At 51.5% G+C, this 19,950-nt stretch overlaps 4 protein-coding genes and 2 pseudogenes across 4 annotated transcripts; 3 read left to right on the top strand and 3 right to left on the bottom strand.

Moving 5' to 3' along the window:
* Window positions 1-102: 102 nt before the first annotated feature.
* Window positions 103-1,517, top strand: SAPIO_CDS7069 (uncharacterized protein; the record flags this gene model as incomplete). The annotated part of the gene is made up of 4 exons (XM_016789004.1): window positions 103-469; window positions 525-847; window positions 919-1,375; window positions 1,441-1,517. The coding sequence occupies 4 exons, from the start codon at window positions 103-105 to the stop codon at window positions 1,515-1,517; spliced, it is 1,224 nt and encodes a 407-aa protein (XP_016640831.1).
* Window positions 1,518-1,717: 200 nt separating this feature from the next.
* SAPIO_CDS7068 (Aldo-keto reductase yakc [NADP(+)]) lies at window positions 1,718-2,846 on the bottom strand (the record flags this gene model as incomplete). The annotated part of the gene is made up of 2 exons (XM_016789003.1): window positions 1,718-2,568; window positions 2,669-2,846. The coding sequence occupies 2 exons, from the start codon at window positions 2,844-2,846 to the stop codon at window positions 1,718-1,720; spliced, it is 1,029 nt and encodes a 342-aa protein (XP_016640830.1).
* A 1,490-nt stretch (window positions 2,847-4,336) lies between these two features.
* SAPIO_CDS7067 lies at window positions 4,337-4,741 on the top strand (annotated as a pseudogene; the record flags this gene model as incomplete).
* A 134-nt stretch (window positions 4,742-4,875) lies between these two features.
* Window positions 4,876-7,296, bottom strand: SAPIO_CDS7066 (annotated as a pseudogene; the record flags this gene model as incomplete).
* A 967-nt stretch (window positions 7,297-8,263) lies between these two features.
* On the top strand, window positions 8,264-9,587 carry SAPIO_CDS7065 (COP9 signalosome complex subunit 6; the record flags this gene model as incomplete). The annotated part of the gene is made up of 2 exons (XM_016789002.1): window positions 8,264-8,537; window positions 8,617-9,587. The coding sequence occupies 2 exons, from the start codon at window positions 8,264-8,266 to the stop codon at window positions 9,585-9,587; spliced, it is 1,245 nt and encodes a 414-aa protein (XP_016640829.1).
* Window positions 9,588-10,536: 949 nt separating this feature from the next.
* On the bottom strand, window positions 10,537-12,338 carry SAPIO_CDS7064 (uncharacterized protein; the record flags this gene model as incomplete). Its single annotated transcript, XM_016789001.1, has 3 exons — window positions 10,537-11,368; window positions 11,458-11,828; window positions 12,216-12,338. 3 exons carry the CDS (start codon window positions 12,336-12,338, stop codon window positions 10,537-10,539), a joined length of 1,326 nt encoding a protein of 441 aa, XP_016640828.1.
* Between the last annotated feature and the right edge of the window lie 7,612 nt (window positions 12,339-19,950).

Raw genomic sequence — 19,950 nt, 5'->3', positions numbered from 1 at the left:
GTCTGCACATCAATGCCCCACCTCATCTCATCTCACCCATCCCACCCCTCTATCACCAACCACCATTGTATGTTCGCGATTTGGTTTGATCAGCCCGAGACAATGGCCCACCATCGACACCAAGCCTCTCTTGAGAGCATCATAAATTTCTCTCCTCCTCCCCTACTCTCCGCCAACCAGCGGAATCATGCTTCCCGCAGATTTTACCAGATCATTAATCACTTCGACGTTACTGGAGACGCTAGGCCCACCCGTGGCACCTACAACGTTCCTCGACTTATACGGCTCACGTACGAGTATGCACTCTCCGAGGAGTCTCGGGACCTGTTCCTCCAAGCGTTCTTTAGGGCTTTACAACTAAGGCTAGACGATGAGGAAGATGTTGACCTTGGAGGCAACCGAGAGGAAAATATCCGAGCTGATATGGTTGGCTTTTCCGAGTATTTAATGGACAATTTCTACTTGCCTCGTGCGTCATTCTCCACGTTGCCGTCCTGTCCTTATGGCTAATAGTCGCGATACAGTGAAGGCTGCAACAGACCAGACCCCTCAGCCCTCACCGGTTTATCATTCGGCGGTTCTTATGGTTCAGGGACGTAACAATCAGGAATATGCTACGACGCCAACACGTATCGCTGCATTACGAGGTACAACACTTATCCGCGATCATCATAGATGTGTGATATCTCGAGCTTTCGATATCGACGAGGCGGAAAATCGCATGGATGCTGAGGGTGAGGGTAATGCTAAAGATGACGATGGCAATATACTCTCCGAGCCATATGGCTATCTCGAGGTTGCTCACATCATTCCACATTCGCTAATGCGACCCCAAGGAAATTCTGAGGTATGTAGCAAGAGAGTTGACATTAAATTAAAGTAAAATAAAATCAAAGCACTGATATATGATGGACTTAGTCTCGGCAGGCTGCTCTTGCCATCCTGAACATGTTTGACATTGGGGTCGCTCGTCTAATCGAAGGAGTGGAAATTGATCGACCGTTCAACACGCTGAGCCTCCGCCCCGAGTACCACAGACGATTCGGCGCGTTTAAGCTATTCTTCACCCAGTTACCAGACCAAGGGCCACACACATATCGAATTGAGACATTCAGAGCCGGCCTTGCGGCGTTGGGACCGGCACTTCCACTCACCCGAACTCTCCTTCTCAGCCCCGACCGTAACATCGACCCCCCTTCTAGTAGGCTTCTTGCTGTTCACCGGGCTGTTGCCCATATTCTTCACCTCTCGGGTGCGGGGGACTATATAGACAAGTTTCTGTCGGATATGGATGACGGCTGCGTAAGAAGTGATGGGTCTACAGAGCTAGATCGTTTTGTTCGGCTACGGCTGAGGGATACTGAAGATGGGGTTGGTGTGCACTGAATCGGGTGAGAGATGCGGTGCCCCACCGCCCATCACCATACCAAACTACCGCAGACTCCTTTACCGATGGGGATGTGGTATGGGACTCCGGAATGTTCGAACAACGCCAGATCTCGGCTGCCACCGGGTAATCTACCTAAGATTTCACAGTTCAAAGGCTTTGCAATTTAGAAGCATTTCGACCGGTGATCCTTGAATAGAACCTCAAATCCAAAGGCTCGATCGCCTGGAATAGCAACCACACCCAATTGGTTCATCCGCTACTTAAATCTAGATTTAGCTGACTGAGAGAAAAAGAAAAAAAAAATTAACTACTTTTCCTCCTTTCCCTCTACTCCTCAAGCGGCGTATCAGCGTAGTTGGCCTGCGAGTGTGCTTCCATGACCCTCGCGCCAGCGACCTCATCCGCCAACTTGCGAATCTCCTTTTCCTCCTCCTCTTCAACCTCGACATCAAGAGCCCCAAGGTTCTCCCTCAGCCTCTCTGCCGACTTGGTCCCAGGAATAGCAAAAAAGTCATCACCCTGCGCCAACACCCAAGCCAACGTCAACTGCGCAACTGTAACCCCCTTCTTCTTCGCCAACGCCCCAATCCTATCCGCTAACTCCACATTCTTCTTCAAATTGTCCTCCTGGAACCACGGCAGGCCCGAAGTATGCCTCATATCCCCCTCCCCACGCACATCCTCCACACCCCTAATCGCGCCCGTCAAAATGCCCCTACCAAGCGGACTAAACGCCACGATCGCCACCCCCAACTCCCTCGCCGTCTCCAAAGTCTTCGTCTCGACCTCGAGACAAAACGGACTATACTCATTCTGCACACAAGCGATCGGATGAATCGCGTACGCCCTTCTCAATGAAGCAGCGCTCGGCTCGCTCAACCCGATGTATTTGATCTTGCCTTCGTTCTTGAGCTCGACCATGACGCGCATCGTCTTCTCGATGGGCGTCTTGCCGTCCAAGCGGTGGATGTAGTACAGGTCCACGTAGGGGAGGCCGAGGCGCTGCAGGGACTTTTCGATGGAGGCGCGGCAGTGCTCGGGGGAGGTGTCGATGGTTATGCCGGCGGAGGGCGTGAATGTCATGCCGAATTTGGTGGCGAGGAAGATGTCTTTGCGCTTTTCGGGGTTGGCGGCGAACCATTTGCCGATGAGGTCTTCGGAGTCTCCGTAGAGGTTGGCTATGGGGGTGAGGAGAGAATAGTAGTTAGAGACATACTCGTAACTGAAAAGGTATGAGAGGGAGAGGGGGAGAAAGAAGGGTGGTTCTTGTTCTCTTACCTGTATCCCAAAAGGTTTCTCCCATTTCCCATGCCTTGGTCAAGAATTCGAGACGCTCTTCGTCGGAGCGTGCTTTACCATAGGCAACGCTAAAGCCCATGAGGCCGAGACCGAGACGGGGAACGAGAGGGCCATCCTTGCCAAGAGGACGAGTTGGGAGGGTGTTTGGGGGAGCCATAATGTTATCTTTTTTTCAAGAGAATTCTCAAACAATGTGACCTTTTTGATTTTTCTGTACTTTCGAATCTGAGTTGATGATGAATAGAACGAGAATAATTTCAGGAAAAGAAGAAGTCGACTTGGACGGAGGCAGTCCCCGTTTATATAACCCGAGATTTCATATTCCCCTTTCTTTGACCTTCGCACGACTTTCTCCTACAAACCCCCTCTCTTAGAATTTTCGGCCTTTGCCCTCCGTTAATCTCCGGATCTTCGTCTTCTCTGACTGGCAGTGCAACCAAGCTTCATGATGTTGCTGGTTGAAGATGTCGTTTTGGACTGGAGCGAACTGACCAATCAGCGTTCTTCCGCCGATTAAGTCCGGGATGCCGGACGAGTCACGGCTCCGATGCCCGAGGCGGAAACCGGGAGGGAGGAGACAAAAAATAGAGATTCAAATAAAGAAATGATATTGTCAGCTTGGAATTCTGAATTTTTTCTTTTGTTTATTTTTAGCTTATGGTCAATACTTTAGAGATGGGCGGCGTGGGAAAGCGCAGCAACATGGCGCCTCCGAGTCTTGAATGCATTGAAGAAGATGACGATACTCTCACAATAGGCACTATTCAAAGTGTATATCAAGTTCATTCGCTCTTTACAATACCTGTGAAAGCAACTGTCTTATTGAGAACATTTCCTGCTATCTATGTTTTTTAAGGCAACCTTCATGGGCGTGGTGTTTGCGCTGTCGAGGAGCCAACTCTCAGCCACGACGTCAAAAAGCAATGAACTTCGATGAATCACTAAAGAATTTCCTTGAAAGTACAACCTCAGCCACAAATATAGACCGCGAGAATCGATCATTTTGGTGCTTGTAGTCCTTTGTAGAGCTTTCAAAGAGGACGCTGCTGAGTCTACGCTAGCTTCGTGGTAGAAAAGCATGAACGAAGGGAACCTTTGCTCCCTTGGAATGGATTCCCAGATCCTGAAGCTCCAGTTTCGTGGATTTGACTCGCAACTCTCCCCAGTATTTCTTTCATGAATCCGTAGCTCTTTTGAGTTTACCATATCTCCAAGAACAATAAAGGGCGCTTCGCTTGGCTGGCGCAAGGGGCAAGGCATCGCAGTCCGCAAGACAAAGGCTGAATCACTCTCACACGCGCCCAAGTCCCTGGAGCAAGGAAACCCGCATTTTAACGATAGTCGATCAACAACATAAAGGCGTACTGTATACCCAGTCCATTAGAAAAAAAGTCTAAATCCACCATCCACATGGGCGACCAAACGTGATCAAGCTTCACGCTAGTCCAACGGGTCAAAAAACCGAACGACAAAAGCCGACCGAGGGAACGTACTAAATGATACGCAGAAATTCCCGAAAAAAAAACAACCGGCACCAATTCTCTAGATAACACCCTTCACTTTCCAAATCTTCTCTCTCCTACGTCCATATCCCTTTCTCCTTCCCCGACTCGAAGAGGCACTTGCCCCCGTAACCCCCTTGACCAAATGTGCCACGGGAAGGTAACCCAGTTCACCTGCGGCCACCGCCTCGAGTCCATAGTCTACCGCTGTCCCCAGAGCCGCTCCTCGCCTCCCTGCTTCGTCATATCTTGGGACCGCTATCGGATCAACGACACCTGCGCCGACTGCGACCCGGAAGCTAACATCCGCGTGGTACAGGCCACGTATGAAGCAAAGCACTCTGAGCTCATGACGAAGATGAGAGAGGCCAAGAAGAAGGGTGATAGCGCGGTCGTTGAGGCATTAACTAAAGAAGTCATGTCGCTTGTGGAGTGGCAGAAGAGAACTATGCGACGAGTCGTGACGGTTGGGAGGCCTAACGTTGTCGTAGCCACCTCGTCTCAAGAGACGAAGCTTAACAACGCGTTGAGCGATAAAAAGAAGACGTGATAAAGGAATTAATCCTAAAACGGAGTGGAATGAACAACTGAGGAAGCAGGGCATCCGCGGGGTACTGACCCAGGACGTCGCGTGAGTAGCTCACATGGATTTCGACACTGTGCGCCACAAGACCTCACCCGCGCTCACCAGGCACCTTGAAACCCATGAGTCCACTCTCTCGGCGCCTCGCCGGGTCCCATCGCCCTCGCAATCTCATACATCGAGGGTTGGCCATTGACTCCTTCACCCTTCTTGCCCTTCACGGCGTTCTGTTTTTCAAGATCCTTCTTGGTCATCACGTACTTCTTCACGCGGTCTTGCCCAATCTTGCCCGCCCGTCGCTTGTCTGCCGGGATCCGGAGGAACGGGATAGCCACGACTGCTTCGAAGATGTTCCGGACCTTGTCTACTGATACTTGGTGCCTCTTGGCAACTTTTCCAAACGGGAACGCCTCCATGGCCGTGTCGGCGATGTCGACGATGATGTGCTTTCCGGCGCTAGGTTCTTGATGCGCAAATTTCCTCGGAGGTTGAGTCTGATGTGCTTGCGGCTTGGACTTATTCGGCATTGGCTGGGAAGTCTGATCTGCCATCTTGGGCATAGCCTCCATCTGCGGTTGGGCTGGTAGCGCCGGTGGTGCCATCATCATCCCCTGCGCCTGTGCATTTTGCAGCATGTATTGCTGATGAGGCGGAAAACCCATTAGAGCGGGCGACCCTGCACCTCCGGCATTCATGCTCATGTTCATGGTGTGGGGCGTGGGAAACTGCGCACCAGGAGTAGTATGTCCGGCCTGCATGGGTGTTGGAACGAAGACGAAGTTGTACCCGGTTCCGTTATGAGGACCGTGGCCATGAGAGCCACCCATTAGCCCATTAACAAGACCCGGGTTCGGGAAAGGTGACAACCCACCCCCAGCAGCAGCAGCTGCTGCTGCTGCCGCATTCTGAAGAGCTGCCTGCTGACGAAGAGCGAGACAGACGCGACAAGGGCCCTTTACGCCTGGTGTTGATTGGTGATGCCCTACCCGTTGACCAGCTTGGACCTGAACTTGATGCTGCAGCATTTGGGTTTGCGTTGGGAGTTGTGGTTGGCACTGCATCTGGGATTGTTGCATCAACTGTTCCTGAACTGGCTGCTTCGGGGGCGATTGAACCTGAGCCGGCTGCACTGGGATTGAGGGTGCTGGGGTGAACGGAATCGGAGTCGGCTGCGGCTCAGAGCAGTTCTTAGACGAGCCGTGCGCGTTTGGGGAATTATTTTGAGCACCCTGTGGTTGTACCTGCTCGGGTTCTACTTTCTGCACAGATTGACTGGGGGGTGGCGGACCAGGCTTCGTTCCCGAGTTAACATTATCATTATCCCCATGAGCCGATTCGGTAGAGCTTGATGACCATGACTGAGCTTGTTCGGTCCGAGCTAGAATCATAGACATGATCGCCCTCGGGTCCTGTTGCGTAAGCTGTTGTTGCTCCCGAGGTCGTTCGTCTGGAACATTTTCTTGCCTCTTTGGGTTTTCCTGGGTTCCGACGGCCGACCAGTTCGCGATTGCAGAGCCGTTCCATGTGGAAAGACCAAGGGTTTGACCATCGGCTCTCCCTGCAATATTCCCTGCTGGCGTAGGTGTTGACAGTTGAGTAGCACCATTATGGAGCTGATGCGGTTGAGCGCTTGGTGGCGGCGGTTCAGGCCCCGCTGTAACAATGGAATTGCCATCAACCATCGAATTGGTATTATTCGCAGGTGCCTGAGGAGGGACACCACTGTTCCCCTCGACGCCCGAGACAACGTTGCTGCCGGCGGACGCGTTTTGCGGATTCGAATCGGCTGTCGAGTTGTTAAGCAGAGGCTGCGAATGACCCCGGTGGAGAAGATTTGGGGCTATTGTCTCAGGAAGCTGCCTCGGAGAAAGACTTGGCGAGCTCCTCGAGTACCTTGTCTGTCCACTCGGAAAGCTCGTCGGAAATGCAAAGTTATCCATTGATGGGAGCGAAGTCATCCTGCCATTCGCCTCGGGTATACCCGGAGGCCTGGCTTTGGGTAATGAGAGCAGGGCTGCCGCAGGCGTTGCAGGCTTTAGACCGCTCGCCGTTGGGTTTCCCAAACCTTGGGCAGAGGCGGCAGAGGCGGCTTCCGACAGCGTTTTTAGCTTCTTCTCATCGGTGACCCTGGGAGGGGGCGTTCCTGTAGCTGCCGAAGGAACGCCCGATTCCAGCTTCCGTCGCTTAACGGGCTTCTCGAACACGAACTCAACATCGTCATCGGGCCGTTTCGAGGTAGTCGGCTGGTTAGGTCTCGGGAAGGGGCCCGAGATGGACGGAATAGATGTCAGCGAAGGAATTCCAATTCGAACCTGCTGAAAAGGGGGTTGCGGCGGAAGAGGAGGCAGGATAGGGGGTGCCAGTTGTGGAGGAGGTAGAAGCAGACTTTGGGGAGCGATGGTAGGTCCGCTGGGTATTGAAGAGGGATGATGTATCATGGAATGGTGCCGAGTAAATGCTGGCTCTGGTGTACTCATTGGCACTTGGAAGTCTTCCTCAGAAGATAGCAGCATGGAAAACATCTTGATGAGACGAATCGCCAGGTTTCTTGTTGCCTGTGACTGTGTTGCGGGCAGACAGGACTAGGAGAAGGGGAGAATCGATGGGACGTCTGATATTTGTACTTCCAGAGCTATAGAAGTGCAGAAACAGCACTTGCTGTAGATGGACAGACATTAAGATAGATCCACACAGCTTCTCTCCTTGCATGTAGGAGCCCAGTCTCCAAAGGCCAACCTCAGCTTTCCCCGCCATCATCTCAATAGCAAATATCAGTGTTAAAATGTGTTTCTGAGGTTTCAAAAGCTTGCTCTCTTCAATGTATGAAAAGACGTTGGCAAAACAAGGATGGCAAACATGGTCATTGACATGGACCTGGCTGGCTGTGAGCTCTAAGCCACAGGATAGTTACCATGGAGCCCTTCAGCTTCTGAATGAACCTAGGCATCTCAGATCTTGGGTCCTTAGGAAAAGGGGAGAGCACTCATCAATTATAATCCTCTAAGGAATGCGAAAATCCTCGACTTCATTGAGCCTGCAGCTGTGATAGAGTCAATGAAATCCAGGGAGGCAAATCACAGCTCAAGAAGGCTTGACAAGCAGGAACAATCTCTCAGATTAAAAGGAAGCATCAAATCCCCAAATCTAAGCTCACAATTGCAGCTCTCAAGCTCTCCAATGACGTTGCTGCATTGTTGAGTGGGATGTCTTAGTCAGCAAAACAACCCCTCCAAGCAACGTCCAACATCCGCTGCATGAACCAACCTCACCTCTTCTAGGCTCCTGCCTAGCTAATATCACTCCCTCATTAAGAGATCCTAAGCTTAATCCTGGGACTTATTTCTTTCTCAACTTACCACTTCCTTAAACCTCTCCCAGATTTGGACCTAGAGTGACAATCCAAGAAAGCTTCAGCTCCCAACCTTGAATCTCGTCAACCCCACCTCACCCAACAAACAACTACTTCAACACACTGGAGGAGCCGTCGACATGGCTTCCCCTTCAAACCCCCTTCTCAGCAGCCATCAGCCTTCTGATGTGCAAGTAATCCTCCATCCCCTTGTCCTCCTTACCATATCAGACTACATCACCCGCCACACCCTCAGAGAACAGTCTGGTCCTATCATGGGCGCCCTCCTTGGGCAGCTCAATGGAAGAGAGATAACCATAGAGCATGCCTTTGAATGCAACACTGTCGCCAATCCAGATGCCCCCATGGGCTACTCTTTAGACCATGCAAGGTTCATCAGCCGCCTAGAGCAATGTTGGTGTTCCTCCTGTTCCTCCCCCTTCCTCTCATCCTATTGGGCCCCTCTGCTTACTCTAATGGCAAACCATCACAGTCAAAACGGTACACAAAGACCGCATGCTAGACCTAGTCGGCTGGTACACCCTCATAGCCAAGACCGGCCCAACCCCCGACATCCTCCCCACCCACACAACCATGCTCGACCTCAACGACTCCACCCTCCTCCTCGGCTTCCACCCGGACGAGCTCGCCCACCACTCCATCGGCGCCAAGCTGCCCCTCACCATCTACGAGAGCAACTACGAAGCCGACGACGAACAACAAGATGACGAGGATAAGACCATGCAGGACACCGACCCCCCTCTCAAGCTCAAGTTCCGCGAGCTCCAGTATACCGTCGAAGCCGCCCCCGCCGAGATGATCAGCATGGACTTTGTAGCCCGCGGAGGCGGCAACGCCACGGCCGTCGAGCAGCAGCAGCAGCAAGAACAACAACAGCAAAAGGAACGCCGCCAGGCTACCCCCAGCGAGGTGTCGGAGAATACCCGGGAATCCAAAAGGCGAATAGTCGCCGTCCCTGATACGGACGTGCCCCCGGACTTCGTCCTCACGAGGGAAGAGGAGGAAATGATTGGCGCTCTCACCGCAAAGGCCAACGCCATCAAGATGCTCCAGGCCCGTATCCACGTCATCCACAAGTACCTCGACCAGCTCCCCGAGTCCTTCAAGCAAGGCGACCACTCTGCCCCCGAGATGACCGATGCCGATCCAAACTTCGCCGCCCCGTCTTACACCATCCTGCGCCAGATCCAGGCACTCGTCAGCCGCCTTGAGGTCCTCGTCCCCTCCAATGAACAGGCTTTCCGTCAAGAACTCCTCCGCGACAAGAACGATGTCAACCTCGTTTCCCTCCTCGACAGCCTCGTGCAAAGTACGCAGGCCGCCCGTGAAGTCGGTCGCAAGTTCCAAATCATCGAGAGTAATAAGCCTAGGAATCGAATGGCTGACTTCGCGGCTGACACTCACTTTACCTTTAATATGACGGAGGGCCATGAACTATTGTAAACGGAGGGGCCGGTCGTTCGCAGTGGGCTTCCTTTCTTGCGCTTGCCATTTCTTTTTCTTTTTCTTTTTCTTTTTCTCCTTCTTCACTTTACGAATACAGGTGCAGGGGCATAGCTGGTACGAGGGTTCATGACACGCTACGTTTATTTTATCTTCGGCCTCGGCCTTGCAGGGGCATACATTTCGGAATTCATGGAAAAATCCGTGGGGTTTTAAAAGCAACCATTAACGGAGTTTGGTATTCGCTTTTAGTCATAGCCATTACTGTATGGTGTTGATAGGAATAAAAACAATATTCCCTTCATTTCCAAGCATTGGCCGCTCGAATGCAAACGGAGCGGAGATGGAAACCATCGGGTTGATCTTCACAAACAAGTGCCAGGCATTAGCATGAAACAAGCATCACCGGTCGGGACAACTTCAAGAATGCAATGTGATGGCACATTTGAAGAGATACACCGCAGGCCACAGAATAATCCTCTTGAATAAAACTGCTCAAACCTAGGAATATTTATGAGTTCCGTAAGGTATCATTCTAAGAAAGCAAGCTCAACGGAGACGCAAGAAAAGACGAAAACATCCTTCTTTGTCTTTTTTGTAAACCTTTATATTTCCGTCCGATTCCCAAACAAACTCAGCAAAAGAAAGAAAACAGCCGAGTCAATAGGAAGGAGATGAAGCATGAAGCGCCGCAAGAAAAGAAAAAGAAGAAATTAGGTTGGAAGTAAGATAGGGCTGTGAGCAAAAGAGGAAGGACAATTTTAAGAAAAAGCAAACCCAAAAACCGTCTATCAGTTCATTGTCGCGTCAGTGTTGTAATCGACCGCATGTAGCTCCAAACAATCCGGAACGTGTCCACCACAACCATCGCCGCCCCTATCGATGAGGCTGGAGGCAAGAGCAGGTCAAAAGAGAATAGGAAATTTTGGCCTAGTTCCCTGGACGCTGCTTAGGCCTCGATGACGACCTTCAGGACGAGGTTACCGTCGTCGTCGGAGGTCCGACTCGCCAACTCAAAGGCATCTTTCGAATTTTCAAGTCCTTTGAATCGGTGAGTAACCATATCATCGAGGCTGGGGAGCGTGAAACCGGCTACGCCCTTGCCCTGGTTGCATAGGATCCGGATTCCAGTCTTGTATGTGTTGACGTATCGGAAGATGCCGAGAATATCAACCTCTCGAAGATGAGCAGCGGACAGAGGAAGAGTCTGAATAGGAGTTCCCATGCCAACCATAATGACTTTACCACCACACTTAGTCGCATAGAGGCTGGTGTGCATACAGACCTCCTTTCCGGTGCACTCGAATGTGATATCAACACCGTCATCGTCTTCCTCATCGCCGTCAAAGGTGAAGCCGTCGGGGTTCTTCGTCACGGCCAAGATGTCTTGCGCCAACCGTCTGGCGTGTTCCAGCTGGCTATAAATGCTCGCTGGTGTCATAATGCCGGATGAAGGTGTCGATGTGCCCGAATCTCCACCACAGCACACAGACGAGCACATAGAAGACGAGGCGTCTGACGAGGTTCTAGGAACCACGAAACCATGGGTAGCAAATCCTTTCGTCAGGGCATAGTTGACACGGCCGGCATCAACATCAGTAATCGTAACCCTCGTGCAGCCGGCCTGACGGGCCATGATGGCAGTGAGCAAACCGACGGTACCTGCACCAATTACAAGGGCGGTAGATCCGGGGGCTGGGGACGCTCTGTTGACAGCGTGGAGAGCGACTGAGAGCGGCTCCAAAAGCGCAGCAGCATCGAAAGACACATGGTCAGGAAGTCTTGAGATTGATTAGTATGGAAATGTGGGAATGTAGGGACAATTCGGCCGAGAAAACTAGCTACAGTGGTAAGAGAAGGGGGGACTCACTTGTGGCACCATTGCGCCGGGTGGTTGATACGTTCCTGAAGGGTACCCTGGTAGTGGGGGACGCTCTTCGCGCTGCTCCTAAACCGAAGCTTCTTGCAAAGATTGTAGCGGCCCTTGGTGCAGATCGTGCAGCTGCCACAAGGGACTCCGACCTCAAGCGCAACTCGGTCGCCAAGCTTGAAGCCCGAAACCTGGGCCCCTATCGCGACGACCACCCCGGAAGACTCGTGTCCCAACGACAAAGGATGGATAGCACAGAGGTCGCCGTTGGCGAATTTTTTGTAGTAGGATACATCGGAGCCGCAGATGCCTGTAGATTTGATGGCAATTTGGAGCTCCCCAAGACCAGGCTCTTCAATCTTTCTCTCTTCCTATTGAACCCAAGTTAGAGAACTGATAACGCCTTGCACCTTCCGAAGTCGCAGCCTGCGCCATCTACCACCCCTTCTTCCCGATATTCTTCACATGCCAGAACCGTCCCCACTTGTGGGTCATCCCCCTCATGGCTATCTCAGATCTCTGAGGAAGGAGTAACCTTGTGTAACCAACCAAGGCCCGGAGCCCTAGAGTAGTTGGGGGCGAAGCGTGGGGCTTCGCGCGGTTCCTGGACAGCTGAAGCGCAAGGGGCGGAGAGTGTGGCATGGGCGGGTTCTCGCAGGCACACATGTCGGTCGACAGAAATAGAAGGAGGAAAGGCTCGGGTGATGGAGCTTGAAAAAGCTAAAAACAAGGGCGGATGAGACTTTCCCCATACTTACCAGACGCAAGTCACGCGGTCCGTAGAGTACTGACGCACTAACCGACTTGGACAGCTTGGATCCATACACTGGGATCGGAGTTGACAGGGTCTCGGTGACCTCGACCATCGCCGCGGGGGCCATCTTAGGCTGCGATGACGCCGGAGTGTGTGGGATAACGTGGGATGTTGGGTGGTTTGACTAGGTTAGTCTCAGACGGGGCTTGGCCTAGCTGCCTATTAGGGAGTTGTGACTGTGTGGGATTGGCCAGTTCGTGGGAATGGGGGGGTAAGAAGTGAGTGAGGCAAATGGTCAAGTTAGGGATCACGCGTGGGGTTTTTGTCAAGGGTAGTGTATTAATCCTAGACCTGGAGGGCTGGGGAAGCTTCCTTCTCAGGCGTGGGGAGTAAAATTGGGATGGAGAAGGTTCGCGGGATGAAATATATATGTGCTCTCGGAAAGTACAACTTGCTCTTGGGAAGCGATGCGGCGAACGTTGCACTTGTGGGTGGTCCGGAGCTTTATCTCTTGGACCCGGAGCTACGTCCTGCTTCGTCCTAGCTGATGGTAAAAAGAGAGGAAGGTCCGTCCCTTGCCTGGCTGTTGCAGAAACGAGAACCTGTCCGCAATTTTGATTCCATTTGAATTGTGCCGTCGCAACGCCCCCACTCTACAAGTAGCACGTCCATCCTACTTTCTGGTTTCTAGACCTGCCCGTGCCTTGGGGAAGGCAGGATCGGAGCAGTCTGATGTGTGTGAATCACTGGCAACCAAGTATCATGGGCGGGGCCCGATCCCGTTTCCCATTTCCAATGGTGGATGGGAACAAGGGTAATGGCAACGGGACCTTAACGTTGAGAAAGCGAAAGCCGCGGCCACTCATATACGAACCAGTTATCTTGGCCGAATGGGCAAGCTTCCTGGTACATCCGGAACGAGGTATGCGCGAAAGCTAGGGAATGGAGCTGCAGCTTTCTCTTCGGGAAGGTTACCAGTCTAATTCTACTACGACTCTTACCCAGTAGAACAGGACACTCGTAGAGTACGAAGGAACATGAGGTACTGACAATCTACAGAAGTGTACGAAGGACGATGTGGGTTCCGATTGCGCAAAACTCTGCGTCGCGAGTGCGTCAGACACGCCAGTACCTTGATGTTCACAAACCCTCCTGCCTCACCACGTGCGGGTAGTGCGGTTCTCGGGGGTGGGGTGGGGCGTGTAAAAGCAGTGACAGTGACAGGAGACGATTGTTGGTTCACCCGATGAAAGGAGCTAGCGTCATTGAGAGTCCTTCGAGGAAATCGCATCGCAGCATGGATATCTTGCAAGTGCAATGCATAGCGTACAGGCATATGCATGACTGGGATCCCAGACGCTAGCAGAGATTACTTACGAGGCGTGTGCCTGAACTAGCACATTCATCCAAAGGTTGATCGAGACTCAATGTTTTCATCCGCTAGCCCCTCCCTCAACTTATATCGAAGCAGTACTTCGTAAAAGTGTGGGCAGCGCTTTCTTGAGAGCCCCTGTCTGCCGGTGATGGGGACCAGGCCAGGCCCCAGGGGGAAGGAGTAGCTCGAAAGGGGGCGTGGGGAATTTGTTCTGCATAGGGGTCGAGCTATCATGCACTGCAAATGGGTGAAAAGGACCCCACAGAAAGTCGCGATGTATCTATGATTGAGCCTTGTCACACAAGCTTCAATCCAATACCAATACTTTTTGACATGGCCACCGGAGGAGGGGACCCATCAATCCGTACCAAGAAATTGATGTAGGCGACTGGTCAATATGATAATAAAACTTTTGAGAAGGTACGGTGATCCATTAGACGTAGTTAGAACTCAAGAAACGAGCTGGTTCCTCGTCCCATACCGACACATTCGTACTTCGCTTCATTCTATGAAGTACCTGTAAATATATCCATCCACACCTTTGTGAAGTAATCTGTCGGTGTGTTGGTGGAAATCGGTGTGGAGATACGCTAAGGCATGCTGGGGTTGAAGGAGTTAGCGGCTTTCGTTGGTGTCAAGTTGTCAACTACAGTCATCGGTCTCAGCCAGCGAAGCTTCCGAGAGCGGCTTGCAGCAACACAGAACAAACTGCATGAGATAATCGCGTCGAAGTCTTGTGTCTCTGCCGTCGGAAAGTAGATTTCAGTGCCGGACTGCGGCTCGAGGCGAGCTCATAATAGATAGATAAGTCGTCATCGAGTTCGATCAGGTGCATTCGAATTGGCTAACCGCAGACTTGCAGCAATCCAGTGCTTCCAGTGCTAGGAGGACAGCATTTGAAGAGACTCACGGAAACATGGAATGGATTGGAAAAGAGCCCGGCGCCTGCAGCTTTGTTCCGAACAGGACAGGACGGTTTACGCAGATACGCAGAGAGAGTCATCGACGGTGGCCATTGATATGAAGATCAGGAGAAGCCAAGAACCACCTATTTACCGTTTCCCTCGGAGGAGGCTACCAAGTTCTTTCGCTTCTTTCGCTTGGGACAGATGATCACCTAATAACGCCGTAGGATGGCATGGTTGAGTGCCAACCGTCCGTCCACTTGTCCGGTAATAGCATTCCTGCATGCCCGGACCTTGTGCTTTTGATCTATTTTGTCTGGATCAACCAGAATCAGTGCCACACGGCAGAATTGCACCTACCCTACCACACCAAACTTGCGCAGTACATGTAGTATCGCGTTTATCAGTGGATCCAGAGTGCAAACCTTTACCTGCAATGCACGGTTTCGAGAAGTAATTGCGTGCTCACGATGGCCCATCGTGCAAATCGTGCACATACTTACTGGCTGAAAAATGAAACTGACATCTGGTTGCCGGCAGCTTCGACCAGGACATCCGGCGTTAAAACCATACACAAGAACCCGTCGCTTTCCCCTCCCTTGCTAAGCCTCCGAGATACGAAGTAAATCGTCCCAGATGCGCTCCTCTCTGACCGTGCGTTAGTTAAGTAACCTTGGTTCTCCACCCGAGAGTCGGGTGTGAATCGTAAATCCCGACGACGCAAGAACCGAGGCGAGCGGTGAAGGACACAACTGGTGCTGCTAAGAAAGAGGAAACGCGAGAACGCAGAACTTAGGAGCATTCGATACTTGCAGCACGAGGTCTTGGAAAGCACCCGCCATAGCTGCCTACAGAGACGGAAGGCCTGCGTTCAGAGTTGACAAGTGCCTGATTGATAACAACTTCGAGACATGTGCTGTTCGTAGAGGACTGCTGCCGATAGTTGAGGGCCGAGGCAAAAATTTATTTGTGGAAGGATCAAATGAGCTGTTCCCCACAAACCAATTATCCTTGGCCGAGGCGGGGCTGAAGCTTGAAGTCACAGACAATTGGGGATCTGGATACAAACACCGATTCCTTGTCCTCAATTACCGTCCTCCGTAGTCATATCTGGATGGTTAGACCAACATCGCCACTAACTCTTCGCGTTCGTTTAAATGGTGTGTTAATAAATATCTTGATGGTTATGGATCAACTATGGGACCATGGGTCATCTAAATTTTGGGAGAACAAGTCTATTCAACAACCAACTCACAAAGTTGGATTTATTTGCTGCTTGACGGAAGTTGGAATTTTGGCCGTGTACGCTCTGATCGGATCGCCAAAATACAAAGTACAATTGTACGAAGTAATCAACGATGGAAGTGGGAACACGCGCAAACGGCTCTAAACCGACTCGTTAATCTGAGGAGACAGAAGTACGAAGTAGGGCCGGAAAAGAAAGCAACAATTGAAGGGTATTAGTTCGTACTTCGTAGTGACGCATCAGGGGTGTGAGCAGAGCAAAGCAATCAAAGATTTGGATGAGTACCCCTGTGGCCAGGCCTTGCGAAGGAAGAGGCTCCGACTGACCGAGGAGAGAACCCTGAGCGTCGTTACTCCTCGACCAGTTCCCTGGCCGCTATCGCTCCGGTAAAACGCGGTCATCTTCAAGACCAGGCGGGAATGAATGACAAGAGAAGCATGGACCACAAGATGGGGGGAACGCTTGGGCAAGGGGAGGATCAGGCTGGTATGATCTACGCCAAGGGCAATGGCGTTTGGAGAGACCGGATGAACACCCGGAATGAATCCAGCTTCTCAGGGCACGTGGAGAACGCGATTGACTTCTCAATCATAACTGGAGCCGAGTCAATGCATCACTCCAAATTATTGAGAGTTACTTCTCATATCCCAATATTTCCGTAATAAATGCTGTGAGTTAAAACTATACCGGGGGGCTATCGAGCATTGTTTTTTACGTGCCAAGTACGAAGCCTGTGGCACATTGATACTGTTTCTTCTTCCCCATCAATGGTTGTGGTGCGCTTGCTTTGTCCTTAGAGGTACCTGACCCACATCTTCACTAAGATTTTCGTACCGATGTATCATTGGTCAATTCCAATTCGTGGAGATACGCTAGAAGCCGAGAAGAAACCAGAAGGAACACTGGGGAGGAAATCCACTCTGGACCCTTGTACCTGTGTACACCAATTGGTCCACCCCTTGTGCGAACCTTGGTGGGCAACTTCTATCCGACAACACCAGACGTTAACAATCGCGCTTTCCAGTCCGGAAAAGTACCTCCTGAGTTGTAGTTCCAAAACAAAACGAGAAGGTATGATGACTTTCTGTCTCCAAGATTAACCGGACTTTCCTTCTTCTAAGCCCAACGAAATTTCATGTGCAGCAATTCGGCCCCCAGCTCTTGGCCTAGCAATGTGCCCGTCAAGGTGGAGCCGAGTACTAGGAAGGAGAGCCGAACTTGAGGAAAGTGACAGTGCAGGAACTTGGAGAGGAATCAATGAATAATTTGGTGTTGCTCGGTCGTTCCTCAACATCAATGTTCCGCAGGTGCCAAGCCCTCAGTGAGGATTGAGACCTTCATATTGATGGCTTCTACATCAATCGATTTATCGCCTCGGGCTCTTTGTGTGTCTCGCCGGCGACTGCTCGGGTCTCTTGTTAGTTGAACTTCAAGTTCCCGAACGTGGCAATGTTCAATAGGCATGTTACTTCCCCAACACTCGGTTCTCCAATCCGTTCCCGACTGGCCGTGGAGCTGGGCTTGGCAATCCGGATCGCCAAAGCCCTCTTCCTCTCCGATCCCAATTTGAGGCAAGAACTTGTCCGAATCGAATCTCGGTGGCTCTCGAACGGTCAGAGATCTTTTCCAATGATTTACCACACCATGCGGAGCGGCTTGACACTCCAAACCTGCGCTCACAAAATAATGATACGGTGTAGCATAGAGCGGAACAATTGATGGGCCAATCCGCCTATTGGGTCTAGGCTATCATTATCTGTGATAACTTGCCGTCCGGTTATCCGATATCAGAATCGACGCAGCGTTGATAAGACCGCGTGCGAGTCATGACCACCCTTATCGATTGTGCTCCGGATACTCAATTGAAATATCGAGGAAACGCACAGTCCGTCTGCATTTGCGCTGCGGTCGCGAATATAAGCTAACCCACCTCCTGGACAAACGACCAAGCTCTCAAGAGACTACGAAGCAGTATTAACAGCGGATGTACCAAAGAATGGTGATGCGCGATGTAAGGCAAGTAGCTGCCCGTAACTGGTGCAATCAACACATCGCTATACAGGCTAGAGTTTTGGGTTCTCGCATTCGCAACGAAGATTTTGCTGGCGTCGACTGCTGATGTCGAGGCGAGGCCGTCACACACATCAATGGCACTTGCGTAGGGATGAAACCCACCCTATCTGTGTAAGATGGCGGTATCGCCTGAGATTCGAGGCTAATTGCACTGCTTGCCCTATGTCCGCCACCTTGACGAAGTGTGATGCTACCTACCACGCCCGCAAAGAAATATTGCAGATCGATTCGAAGAGCCTCAGAGTGCTCGGGCGAAACGGCTTTGCGTGCCGGACCCACGATAATTAAGCCCCACGAATTCGCACGTGGGCTTGGTTTTGACGAAGCAATGTTACTAGGTAAGGCTTATTTTATTTCCTACTCCAATTGGGGGTTGAGCCGCCCAAAGCACATCCAGCATCCGGATGCTTCTGGGTCCGTACCAAACTCATGCGCAAGTGCGAGTCCAGGGTAAGGATCCACCAGGGCATTCAACAGTGAGCACGAGGAGAGCGAGCGGTGGTTATATGGTGAAGCGACTTGTATCTCTTGCTCCCACAGACGCATTAATAAACTGCAGGATGCATGCAGTTCGTTCGCGGTCGCGGAGCCACTCGGCCCATGTCCGCTCGGGACCTGTCAAGCACCAACCTCTGTGAGAAGCTGGGCCGCTCAGGGTCGACTCTGGAAAACAGAGAACGCAACGTGGGGGGGATTGCAAAGTGCTGTTTGTCAAATTCTTGCCGGTTTCGATATGGAGGGACAGCACGAAAATCGCCCGCCTCCGTGACCATCTTCTGCTATTCTGCCGTTTCTTCACGGGAGGATAAGGAGCCGGGCGAAAACAAAATAACCCAACTTGTGATATCATAGAAAAAAAAAAAAAAATGCATTGTTGGTTCCGCACCTGAATTGGCACAGGCCTTATTAATTCGCCTGATCGGATCCAACGGTCAGGACAAGGCTCCTCGCCGTGGAGATTATTACCAACGGAAACCAGCCAACAAGCTCGTGATTCCCATCAACGTGTTTATCTCGCTCTCAGGGGGCAATCGGATGAGCACAGCACTCCGGATATACGCACAGCACTCCGGATATACTAATTATGTCAGAACCCTGGTGGACACGGCACGCTTCTCCTGTTGCAGATCTGTACTTCTCTCGTCCAAAGTTGAGAAACGGCAGTTTTCAGAATTCCATACCACTACAGACACGCCTAGGAGGGTCAATTTAGAAAAGAGTACACGGATCAACTCTCTTTCGAGAAGTCACGAATCATTTCGGATCAATGGCCCAACTACCGACGCGAAAAATGACGAATGGGCTGGCTCACCTGCGAGGACAAATTTCCCAGCCGCCATGAACACATTGACACCTCCTGGACCTGCCTGGGTGACCCCTTTGTCTTTCGTTATCTCACAAAGTCCCATGTCTGGAGTATCCAGTCTCCATCGGGATAAATGTTGGAGAAGATGGGGTAATGGTACCCTGGGGGCTTATGCCCCTGGGTGAGCTGGTCACAAGACACCATCTCGGACAGATCCCGAAGCCTGCCCATGGGGCGAGTCGCGAGTGGCGAAGCGATTCAAAAAGAGAACTGACTGCGAGATGCTCATCAAACGATGAAGCTGCAGCCGCTAGCACAGGGACTACAAGTAGGTGAAAGAGATTATGTTGGTGGAAGATGTGACGCTGCTCTTATTTCCGGAAGCCGGGAACTTATCAATCAATCGAAAGGCTTCCGCCTCGGCCAAACAAGAGCCGTACGTACACCCGAGCCTACCAAGGGATAACGTGGAGGAGCGATATGTGAGTACGAGGGCCATGAATCATGGCTAGATCGAAAGCCTATTAGATTTCAGTCAGAACCATTGCATTCCAGATACAGTCTTAAGAGTCAACACTAAGGATCCTACTCCAAGAACAGACCCGAAGGGTGGTTTCACCGCATTACCGTCTTATTGAATCCCATCCTGGCTGTGGAGGAGGGTGCCATTTGATGGGTGGGTGTGGCGGGCGGCCTGGAGGACGGTGTATTATGGGCTTCGTTTCGGCCATGACCACCACTCCTACCTACCAACGTCCCTGTTCTAAGTCAGGACCAACATTGAAAGCCCTACTCTCTAAATACTTCATACTAACGCCACCAGCTCTGTTAGAA

This window comes from Scedosporium apiospermum (genome assembly GCF_000732125.1).
Source record: "Scedosporium apiospermum strain IHEM 14462 chromosome Unknown SEQ_SAPIO_0110, whole genome shotgun sequence".
Lineage (NCBI taxonomy): Eukaryota > Fungi > Ascomycota > Sordariomycetes > Microascales > Microascaceae > Scedosporium > Scedosporium apiospermum.
This window is presented reverse-complemented; position numbering and strand designations above follow the sequence as displayed.